The sequence below is a fragment of the Artemia sp. Qi Xiang Cuo genome, chromosome 18 (assembly GCF_049724085.1).
Source record: "Artemia sp. Qi Xiang Cuo chromosome 18, ASM4972408v1, whole genome shotgun sequence".
NCBI classification, from domain to species: domain Eukaryota; kingdom Metazoa; phylum Arthropoda; class Branchiopoda; order Anostraca; family Artemiidae; genus Artemia; species Artemia sp. Qi Xiang Cuo.
In genome coordinates, this window is record NC_142811.1 from 45,634,072 (window position 1) to 45,646,623 (window position 12,552).

At 35.4% G+C, this 12,552-nt stretch overlaps 1 protein-coding gene across 5 annotated transcripts in view; it reads right to left on the reverse strand.

Annotated features, from left to right (window-relative positions):
• FIG4 (polyphosphoinositide phosphatase FIG4) overlaps positions 1 to 12,552 on the reverse strand; it is a 201,367-nt gene that overhangs the window by 73,262 nt on the left and 115,553 nt on the right. For all 5 annotated transcript variants that reach the window (XM_089104442.1, XM_089104438.1, XM_089104439.1 and 2 more), the window contains exons 4-5: positions 8,862 to 9,069; positions 6,116 to 6,327 (exon numbers count right to left, since the gene is read on the reverse strand). In XM_089104442.1, coding sequence (XP_088960568.1) covers positions 6,116 to 6,327; positions 8,862 to 9,069 — 420 coding nt within the window. The remainder of the gene's footprint in view (positions 1 to 6,115; positions 6,328 to 8,861; positions 9,070 to 12,552) is intronic.

Consider the following 12,552-nt stretch of genomic DNA (forward strand, 5'->3'; position numbering starts at 1 on the left):
GTACAAGGCACTCAGAAGAGACCATACTTTCCTCACATTTATTAGCCACCTCATTAGTAGATATAAAACGATTAAAAGAGACTGCGCCCTCTTCTTCTTTCGAACCAGTTGCCATTCCAAAATTATAATCAGATGCTGTTTCAATACTAAGATGAACAAGACAGATAAAACGGTGTTGTACCGTTGCAAAAAGCCTTACTGGCACCATTCCCCTTATTCAATGCTCAACTAGTTCCCGTTACCCAGAAAAAAAAATTATTAAAGATATTCACCAATGAAGACACGGCTTTACATTGATAGTTTTAATACAACTTTAAAATTTCCAGAGCAACAATGGAATACCAAAAAGAAACTTATAGCATCTGAAGAAACTTCTAATTTTATTTTCTCTATTTAAAATGCCCAAGAAGATACCTCAGTTCGTCGACTCACAATAAAACACTTTCAAACGTAATTGAACACTAAGGATTAACTGTCAGTACCTCGAAAAACCTCTCATCAGTTATGTAGTCGTCCTCAGGAACAGAGAAAACTAAATAAAAACCTATAACGCATTTAACTGATTAAGCAGATTAAAAAATAAACTAATTTGATTTAAAATTAAATGCGATCCCCAAGAGAAAACCATGAACCAAGAGCAACAGAGAAAAACTAAATAAAAACCTTAAACATTAAGCTGATTAAACAGATTAAGGGAGAAACTAATAGGATCTGATATTGAATGTGAGCCCCGAGAGAAAATCATGATTAACAGAGAAAAACTAAATATAAACCTTAAACATATTAAATTGATTAAAAGGGAAACTGATGGGATTTCAAATTTAAATGGTACCCCCAAGAGGAAACGAAGAATAAGCAACAGAGAAAAACTAAATAACAATCTTAAACATATTAAATTGATTAAAACTGATTAAACAGTTTAATGAGAAACTAATGGGATTTGGAATCATAGGCAGTGCATTAGCGCTGCCTAAGTAAAGAACGATGTTGGCACAATGTATAATTATTATTAGTTTTTTTTCAGACCAGGGTCCTTCGTATAGAAGGAGTTGTGGTAGAAACTTCGAAAAGGGCTCATTTGATTGGAAATTGGAATGGCTAGTGCCCTTTTGAATATTTGAAAGTGATTAGAAGGCAACTAACACCTCTTCCAAGCCCACCATTTGCCCAAACAGGTCCAATCAAAATTTTGAGATAGCAATTTTGTTCAACGTAGTTAACTTCCAGATATAAATTATGTTTTTGAGGAGGACACTCCCCCCACAGCCCTCAGGGCATGGGTTGTAAGTTATGCCCGAAAGCTTACAAGGTACACAGCCCCCCCCCCCACTATTTATCAAAACAAATACAATCAAAATTTTGAATTAGCAATTTTGTTCAACGCAGTTGAAAGTCTGGTAATTAGGTGTTTTAGGATGATAACCCCCTCAGGGCCCCCAGGGTAAGGGTTATAAGTTATGACCTGGGAGCATATAAGGTTTCTATAGAAAGCGTTGTTGTAGAAAATTCAAAAAGGGCTCATTCGATTGGAAATTAAAATTGCTAGTGCAATTTTAAATAGTCGACAGAAATTGGAGGGGAACTAACCGCCCTCTCACGCCCACCATTTTCCCAAATACATCCAATCAAAATTTGGAAATATTCATTTTGTTCAACGTAGTTGAAAGTTCCGGAAATTAGGTCTTTAAGGATGACAACCCTCCCCCCCCCACAACCCTCAGGGTAAAGGCTGTAAATTATGCCCTGGGGACATATAAGGTTTTTATACGAAGTTTTGACGTAGAAACTTCAAAAAGGGCTCATTTGATTGAAAATTGAAAGGGTTAGTGCCCTTTTTAATAGTCGAAACTGAATGGAGAGCAATTAACCCCCCTCTCGCACCCACCATTTCCCAAAATACATACAATCAAAGTTTTGAAATAGCAATTTTGTTCAACGTAGTTGAACGAAAATTATGTAGTTGAATGACCTGGAAATTAGGTCTTTGAGGATGACAACCCCCGACAGTCCTCAGGGCAAGGGTTGTAAGTTATGCCCTGGGGGCATATAAGGTTTTTATAGATAGCTTTGTCGTAGAAACTTCAAAAGGGGCTAATTTAATTGCAAATTGAGAGGGCTAGTTCCTTTTTAATTGTCGAAAGTGATTAGAGAGTAACTAGCCCCCCTCTCACGCCCACCATTTCCCCAAACACATCCAATAAAATTTTCAGATACGCATTTTGTTCAACGTAGTTGAAAGTTCTGGAAATTACGTCTTTGAGAATGACACTCTCTCCAAAGCCCTCACGGCTAAGGTTGTAGGTTATGCCCAGGGGGCATATAAGGTTTTTATTGAAATTTGTGTCGTAGAAACTTGAAAAGGGCTAATTTAATAGGAAGTTCAAAGGGCTAGTGCCCTTTTTAACAGTCGAAAGTGATTGGAGGGCAACTAACCACCTTATAACGGTTATTTTGTGCATGTTTATTGTTTAATATAATTTAAAAAAAGACGTTACAGTCAGAATAACTAAAATAAAACATTCCAATGTTTGAAGCTTTTTAATAGTCGATTGGATAGCAACTAACGCCCCTCTCACGCCCACCATTTCCCCAAACACATCCAATCAAAATTTTGAGATACGCATTTTGTTCAACGTACTTGAAAGTTCTGGAAATTAGGTCTTTGAGAATGACACTCTCTCCAGAGCCCTCAGGACTAAGGTTGTAGGTTATGCCCAGGGGGCATATAAGGTTTTTATTGAAATTTTTGTCGTAGAAAGTTGAAAAAGGGCTAATTTAATTGGAAGTTCAAAGGGCTAGTGCCCTTTTTAATAGTCGAAAGTGATTGCATGGCAATTAAACCCCCTATTACTGTTATTTTGAGTATGTTAATTTTCTAATACAATTTAAATAAAGGGCGTTACAGTCAGTATAGCTAAAATAAAACACTACAGTGTTTGAACTTTTTTAATAGTCGAAAGTTATTGGAAAGCAACTATCGCCCCTCTCACGCCCACCATTTCCCCAAACACATCCAATCAAAATTTTGAGATAAACATTTTGTTCAACATAGCTGAAAGTTCTAGAAATTAGGTCTTTGTCAGCGTCGTCTTAGATACTTCAAAAAGGGGTCATTCAATTGTGAATTGAGAGGGCTAGTGCCCTTATTAAGAGTCTAAATCGACCGGAGGGCCAAGTCCCTCTCCCCACCCATCATTTCCCCAAACACTTCCGATCAACATTTTAATATAGCCATTTTGTTGAACGTAGTTGAAGAGTCCAGAAATTATGTTTTTGAGTATGGCAACCCCCTCACAGCCCTCAGAGCTAAGGTTGTAAGTTATGCCCTAAGGGCATATAATGTTTTTTATAGAAAGTGTTGTCGTAAAAACTTTGAAAAGGGCTCTTTCGATTGGAAATTGAAAAGGATATTGCCCTGTTTAATAGTCGAAAGTAATCGGAGGGAGAATCGCCTCCCTCCACGCCTATCATTTCCCCAAACATTTCCGATTAGCATTTTGATAAGGCTATTTTGTTCAACATAGTTGAAAGGACTAAAAATTATATCTTTGAGGATGACAACCTCCCCCCATAGACCTTAGGACAAGGGTCGTGTTATGCCCTTGGGGCATATAACGTTTTTTTATAGAAAGTTTTGTCGTAGCTGCTTCAAAAAGGGCTCATTTAATTGGAAGCTGATATACTAGTGCCCTTTGCATCTGTCAAAAATCTTCGGAGGGAAAACTTAGATATGATCATTTTGTTCAGCCCATCAGAAAGGTCTGGAAATTATGTCTTTGAGGATAAAAATTCCCCAGTCCTAAGGGCTAGGATTGTAGGTTATGCCCTGGGGACATGTAGGTTTTTTTTTATAGAAAGTGTAGTCATATAAACTTTGGAGGGGGCTCATTGGATTGGTAATCAGGCTCTAGTGCTCTTCTTAAGAGTCAAAGTGATCAGATGTTAGCTACCGCCTCCACCCTATACACACGTCGTATTGTCCGGAAATGCGTCTAATAGAAATTTTGAGATAGCCATTCTATTAAAAATAGTCTAAATATCATATAACAAGGCTTTTGGGGTTAGAAAAAAAAACAGAGATTAGGGGCAAGGGTTGTAAGTTATGCCTAGGGGGTATTTAAGGTTCTTATGGAAGGGATGGTTGTTTAACTTCAGAAGAGGTTCAGTCTTTTTCCCCGAAAAAGAATATATAAAACATATATTTTATATATGTTTTATATGTCAATATAAAACAAACAGAAATTAATCAAAGAACTTTTTGCACAAAATAAGTTTTTCAAAAAAAGTAAAGAACTCCATTAAACCAAAAATAAAATAAAAAATAGAATCAAACAATCTACCAAGCATACAACTACCACAAATCAGTATCAATAAATAAATGAAACCCAAAACAAACAGAAATTAAAATAAGTCAAACTCAAAACGAGCGGAAATTAATCTGAGTAGGGTTCTATGCTTTCTAAAATCTAGAATATAAGTTGGACTTTACTGAAAAAATGCTTTTAAATGTTTTCACTTTCATTTGAATTTTTTTTTCAGCAAAGTATAAATTATATTCTAGCTTTTAGAAAGCATAGGGCAAACGAGTAAGGATCCTTAGAAACCAAGGATCCTTATGTTACTCCAAGGAATCCTGAAGTCTTTGCTCAACTTCATTTGAGCAATAAAGTTAAAAACAGCTTTTATGCTTTTACTTAGTTTTCTCTCTTTTTTCTAAGAGCGGCTGTCAGCTTACATAGCTCATGTATGCGTACATATTAGTTTGCCTGCTACTAAATTCATTGATAAATTCAAATATCATGGAAACATTTTGTCTTTTGTTCTTTGTCATGATACTGATAAATTCAAATATCATGGAGACATTTTGTCCTTTGTCTTTTTCCTGGCACGCGAACACGTGTTAAGACAAAATGCCTAGAGAAACAGAGTCGGAAATGATAATTATTTTTATTGGCTAATCGTCCCAGGTGAATAGGAGGAGCTACATGCCTATTCCACACTAGAAAATAAAGGATATATATTGCTTGAGAATAGTTATCTCTTGGCACCTAAAGGCAATTAAGGCTCTGTTGGAATATTTCTAGAGATCCCAAAGGAGACGGATAACAAGACAAGATGACAGCCTGCTTGGGTTTGTCAGACAGGCTTATCAACAAAAGGCTGAGCCAAAAACTTAATAACGCATATGGGTAGAAACGGCATATAAATGATAAGAAACATGGGCGCCCATAAGCTGAGTTTTAGGGGGGCGGCTTACCTGGTCTAATTAGAACTTCCAATGCTATATAATAGAAATCTCAAAAGAAAAATATAAAATATAAGACAGCATCATTCAGCCTGGGGGAGGCTGGAGCGCCCCGCTGCCCCCCCCCATATCGGCACCCATAATGAAAAATGGAAGAAAACACACAATAAACTTAATAGGAAATATCACATAATACCGCCTGAGTGCATTTTCAAATTCAGCACACAGATTTAAAAGGTACTAGTGCATTAGATGGTCACTTGTATACACTATGCAAGGAAACCAGTCATGCAATGACAGACGTCTGGCGGCTGACTTTTCAAAAGTTACTTTGAATTTATAAGCTGTTAAGAGACAATTTATCTCTTTTTATCATATATACATCATATATATTTTTCACTTGGTCGGTGAACTCCAACATCACCTGATTTCAGCTGTAGGCTTTCTCATATTTAAGTGAACACGTTATGTGTTTCGAAGATTAATAGTTTAATGTTAAAAAATTTTTTCATTATCACTCTCTGGAGCTTTTGTGGGGATTTGTGATTGTTGTAATGAATGATTTTTGTTATTTTTGCTTGAAAAAAATTATATTATCTCAGTCCAGAGCATGACAGGAGGAGTTACTTCATCCACCTTGAGTATTAATGGGACGGTCAATGACAAATGGAATAATATCAAAGCAAATGTCAATGTACATCGCTCTGGACAGCGAATGACAATGGACAATGACATTGTCCATTGATATTGTCAATGGACAATGTCAATGTCAATGGAATAATATCAAAGCGATGTCAATGGACAATTGACATCGAGTCGTCAAAGAAATCTGGAATTTCACATTGCCTTAAAAAAGAGAAAATGGCTCACCAACAAAACCATGAGTCATGAAAATCTGCCAATCAGGATGAAGTACATTTAAAGCATCTTTCAGCAGATATTCATTCCAGACAAACTTGAAATTAGGCCGACTCCTCACACCCCAACAAAAATCTTCAGGATACGAATCGTTCGTAGAGGCACGAATTTCAGTTGGGCGGCATAAGTTATATTGAAGCGTATTCGTCAAATCGTAGCTATAACTGCAAAAACAAAGATAATAACACCATCATTAACCTACAAGGTTAGTTAGCTCTTGCAACAAACAATATTCTCCAGAGACGACATTACTTCACAAGAAACTAAATGAATAGCCCTAAATGTTTCTTCAGCATAAGTGGTAAAACAAATCTTTAGCAATGACCATGCATCACCTACCCCCACTGTATAGCTACCCCCATATACCTTAGTTATTCCTTTCTTGAAAAGAAGGACTTCGCCAATAATTAACACGATTTGAACTAGATTTCAAGAAACTTCGAGGCTTTATAAAGCAACCGTTGCATACAAAAGTAACAAAAAGAGAAAATAAACTGGTTATTAGAGATTATTTGGAAAGTCAGAGATTTTCTATTTGACAAAGAGTGAAAAATGTTACAAATAAAACGAAAAGAAAGTACATAATTTGTCTATGCAGAAAATATTACAACACAGGATAAAAATAAAAGCAATTATTATAAAAGTAAGCTGTGTTTTCCTTGACTTGGTATTTACATATTGAAAAATTAAAGCCTTGGCATCCATACTAGGTTGGGCTACTAAAATTCCAATTTATAAATACAAAATAATAAAATTAGATATGAAAAACAAAAATCGTTGTTGCAGAAAAAAAACATTTTATTTGACTTGTTCATTGAATAATTGTTGATAGTCAGGAATTACACTATTTGTGCAACCATTCTACTAGACATCGCTACCTATAACAACTAGATATAAAAGAATTCAGAAAACACGTCTAAAACAAAACAGCCTTCAACAGGCCAGATTAAACATTAGAACTCAAATGTAATTTATCAATGATAATTTCCTAATTGCATAGTTTGAACAGACTTGGACGCTAAGGACTTTAGTCCTCTCAACCCTAAAATTTGTAAGATTTTCATCAATTCCCCATAGTAATTTTTTATTTTTCTAATAGAAAGAACTATACAATTGTCTTCACTCTTCATTTGTTATCTACTCCAAGGAGGCAACTCGGGATAAGAAAAATTTACTGATTTGATTAACGGTCTAAAACAGGTTTTCTGTGAAGTATGTTAAAGTGAATTTTGTATTCTATAATCCAGATGTCACATAGACGGCTGTAACCCTCCCCCCCCCCCCCATAAAGTTGTGAGTAAAAGTCTTTCTTTACATAATGAACTTGTTTCTAAAACCATTCCTTTTTTAAATGATAATGGGACTTGAGAAGAAAAAAAAAAATCAGGGATCACTGTCTCATTACTTCTGTTCTTAAGAAAAAAAAAATAAATGAAAGGTTCTACGACTACTTTGATTGATAACGTAACATCAAATAACAAAGATTCACAACCACGACATCCGAACGAATATGTCTCCTTTACTGTCTCCAGTAGGAGGAAAACCTTTAAAACTGAAAACTAAACACATGAAAAAACCTTAAATAATGCTAGGTAACATAGACAAGAGTAAGAAGTACCGTTTATAAAATGTTACATTATCTGGTTTTATTCAAGGTTTTCTTTCTGTTTTGTAACTTTGAAAGTCTTGAACTGAAGAATAGCTTTTTGGAACCTATAACACTCTTAAAAAACAAAGTGATGGGCTGGAAATGCATTTCTTGTTTTTTTTCCGGTTTTGACCTTTTTTTCGGAGGGGGTGCTTCTGTATCTTCAAAGCCTTATATTAAGCTTTGATCATTTTTTTTTTTTAATTTAAAAAGTCATTTCAGTCTCCCTAGTACTAATAAGAAAGTATTAGAGTTACATTTGTATACCATTCATCAGTAATTGTTGGCTGGTGATTGCCTTCGATAAATGCATATCATATATATATAGCAAATGTGGCGTCAACCATACCCACAGAGGAGAGTAGGACGGATGTCCACCCTCCTTCTCAAAGAAGACAAAAAAAAAAGATGAATCCTGAATTCTTAAAATTAACAAAAGTAAAATCTTCAAATGGATGGAATTTTGACAAAAATCTTTTTTTCCAAACCTAAGCCTACACCCCTGGCTAATTGCTAAGGCGTACTGGTGCTAAAAGGTTGTATTTTTACAATAAAGCTTATAATTAATACTAAATAGCTCGATGTTTTTTGCCAATCGTGAACATTTTTAAAAATGTACTTTCGGTTATTTGGGTAGGCTATAAAAAAATACCTAACAGATGCCCTTTTTATGTTTGACTCTTTCTCTAAAATGGCGTGCAGCCTCTAAAGCAAAAACCCTGAATTTACCTTGTATCATAAATAATTTGGCATAATAAAATAATTATTATTAATAAATAATAATATAATAAATAGTTTGGCCTTGTAACCAAACTATTACTTATTATCTATTTGCCACTTTTAACAAAAATAACTTGCTTGAAAAAAGCAAGAAATTAAATTGTTTCCTCGAGATCTGATAATCCGAAATTTATATTAGTAATAAAAAGGTCTTCGTGTTTCTACATACGTGTTTCTACTCGTGTTTCGTTTAAGGTGAAGGCCTGTCTTTGGTTCATTCCTAAAATTGACCTTGTTTTTTCTATAGCCCTTTCCATTCAAATTACTAACCTGAAGTAAAAATTTGACGAAAAATCTATGCTTTGAAAAAGCCGAACATATTTTGACTCATCTTTATGTAACGATTTTTGTCCAAAATTTGGGATATAAACTAAACTTGTATCTTCTATTTTGTAAATAGTGTGATGACCAATCAGAGCAATCTTGCGTCGTTTTGTAATCAATATTATGTAATAGCCTTCCAGGAAGTGTACGAAGCCTAAAAAAAGAAATGATTTGTTAAAGATCGTGGTTACAACGGTACGGTAGCTGAAATCTAGTAAATGACAAACCTTGACCAATAGCAGCCAGAAATTAAAAAAGCGTTAAAAAAACTGGCAAGTCAGAAAAATTACCATTTTTCTAGCTGATTCAGGAATGGTAACTATTATCTAAATTAGTCTGAATTGTAAAATGTTATTTTGAAAACAAATTTTAAGGAGTTTCGAAAAATAGCCTGAAACACCTAAAACAAAACGTACACCATTGGAATCGTCTTGGCCGAAAACTATATAAAGGAAACTTAAAGTCCCTTGATTTGAACAACAAGCAAAATCACCTTTTTTTGCATGGGTAGCAACTGATGTGTCCTCTTTTTTTCTCATTTTGAACGTTTTTTTTTTGATTTTGAACGTTTTTGAATAAATGCAGGTTTTGATCTTGGCTCACAGTACATGAATAATTAAAACAAAATTTCATATTAAGTTACTTTTATTTGGTTAAATGGCTTTCTCGAAAGTTCTTTAATATTATTTACAACGTTTTTATGAGTAGTAAATATACATAACTGTCAAAATACCTTACGTAACAAACTTCTATATTAATAAATTTTTAATACGTATATTAGGGGTTCGCCCCCTATTCAATACCTCGCTCTTTACGCTAAAGTTTGAATTTTGTTCCAACTATTTAAAAATGACCCCTTAATCACAAAGGCCGTTCATTAGAATAAATAGCTCTTATGAAAGTACTAAAAAATCTCTGGCTTAAAGAGTGAGGTATTGACTAGGGGGTGAACCCAATCATATATGTAATATTTTCTGTTCGTTTAAAGTTTTGATGTTGCTGCTGCTGCAGTTGAAAAACTTTTTCTTATATTTAATTTCCGATCTTTTTTTAAATAATGCTGGGATGTCCGGCGTCCCCTTCATAGCAGTGTCCCTTCCCCATGAAAACTTCCTTCATGGAAAGATCCTCCTACATAACCTCCGACCCCAGGCACGTACGCTGGAATTTGTTTTGGGGGGTGGCCCAATTTGTTTCGAGGGGGCCAAATCCTTCAAACCCATTATTCTTTGAGAAAAATCATAAAATTATGGGAAAATAAAAAAATCGTGAGATTTTGGGGGGGCCCGGGCCCGGAGGCCCCCCTCCCTGCGTACGTCCCTGCCCGACCCCCGACCCCCCCCCCCTCACTACCAGGAAAAATCTCCCCTGAAAACGTCTGTACTGTATACTTACCAATAACCAATACTATATGTTAAAATTGGGTAAAGTTCATAACTTTCAGCCCTCCTCCCGGGAACTTCGGGGGATTAAGTCATCCTAAAAGACATACTTATAATATTTTCGAACATGCTGAACAAAATGGCTATCTCAAAATTTTGATCAGGTGACTTTAGGAAAACAATGAGCGTGGGAGGGGGCCCAGTTGCCCTCCATTTTTTTGGGAGGGCACTAGAACTTTTAATTTCCGTTCGAATGAGCCCTCCCACAATATTATAAGACCACTGGGTCGATACGATTATCCCTGGGGGAAAAAAAATAAAAATAAACACGCACCCGTGATCTTTCTTCTGGCAAAAAATACAAAATTCCACATTTTTGTAGATAGGAGCTTGAAACCTCTACAGTAAGGTTCTCTGATACGCGGGATATGATGGTGTGATTTTCATTAACGTTCTATAGCTTTTAGGAGGTCTTTCCCCCTTTTTTCGAAAATCAGCCAAATTTTCTCAGGCGCGTAACTTTTGATGGGTAGGATTAAACTTGATGAAACTTATATATTTGAAATCAGCATTAAAATCCGACTCTTTTGATGCATCTATTTGTATCAAAATACCGTTTTCTAGAATTTCGGTTACCATCGAGCCGGGTCCCAATTACCAATACTAGATGTTAACATTGGGTACAGTTCATAACTTTCAGCCCTCCTCCTGGGGGCTTCGAGGGATTAAGTCATCCTAAAAGACATAGTTAAAACATTTTCGACCATTCTGAACAAAATAGCTATCTCAAAATTTTGATCATATGACTTTGGGAAAAAAATGAGCGCGGGAGGGGGCCTAGTTGCCCTCCATTTTTTTGGTAACTTAAAAAGGGCACTAGAACTTTTAATTTCCGTTCCAATGAGCCCTCCCACGATATTCTAGGACCACTGGGTCGATACGATCACCCCTGGGGAAAAAAAAACCAAAAAAAAACAAATAAACAAATAAACACGCATCCGTGATCTTTCTTCTGGCAAAAAATGGAAAATTCCACAATTTTGTAGATAGGACCTTGAAACCTTTACAGTAGGGTTTTCTGATACGCTGAATATGATGGTGTGATTTTCATTAAGGTTCCATAACTTTTAGGGGGTCTTTCCCTCTTTTTTCGAAAATCAGCCAAATTTTCTCAGGCGCGTAACTTTTGATAGGTTAAATTTGATAGGCGCGTAACATTGATAGGTAAACTTGATGAAACTTATATATTTGAAATCAGAATTAAAATCTGATTCTTTTGATGTACCTATTGGTATCAAAATTCCGTATCGATAAAAAGGTATCGAAATTTTTTAGAGTTTCGGTTACCATTGAGCCGGGTCGCTCCTTACTTACAGTTCGTTACCACGAACTGTTTGATTTGCATATTGAAGGAAATACTAGATTTATATAGAGTATATTAAAGATTGAAACACCATAAACCACTGCCTGCTCTGAGGAACCGGACAGTTTTAATGCATGCCCAGCGTAATTTGACGATTCTTAATTTATATACTGGTGATTCTTAGGATCATACCCGTTTTGGATTATTGGGATCATACCTAGTTGTAATTCAATCAAGATTACTAACGATCCAAACACCAAAGAACATTGTACGCTTTGTTTAATTCTTAATTTATTTCTGGTTATGATTTATGAAGAATATTAGAGATCCAAAAACAACAAACCACCTCGTGTTCGGCAAAATTATATGGTTTAAAATTTTAGCCATGTAGATTCTGAATGTAGCTTTGAAGCCAAATATCTCAAACCACAGTGTACTCTTAAATTCGAATTTTAAACAGATAAGAGTCTCTGGTTGTGAGTCCATGAAGAATTTCAGAAGATCCAAATACCTCAAACTACTGCATACTTTACCACATCTGTAATCCGGGTTGCAGCGGTAGCTAGCAACCTAGTAAGAGATTAATAAAAGAGGTGTTGGGATTCTACGAAGAGCATTAAAAGATGCAAACATTTCAAACCACTGTGTACTCTGAAGAATTCTGTAATTTATGCTTTAAACAGTTATGATTCTTCGGTTGTTATTCAGTGAAGAACATTAAAATATCAAAACATTTCCAATAACAGTGTGCTTTGCTGAATTCTGCCACTTATGCTTTAAACATGTAAGAATCCCAGGTTGTTATTCCGTGAAGAACATCCAGAGATCCAAACACCCCAAACCACTGAGTTTTCTGCAAAATCCTGCCATTTGTGCCTTAAAAATTTAGGAT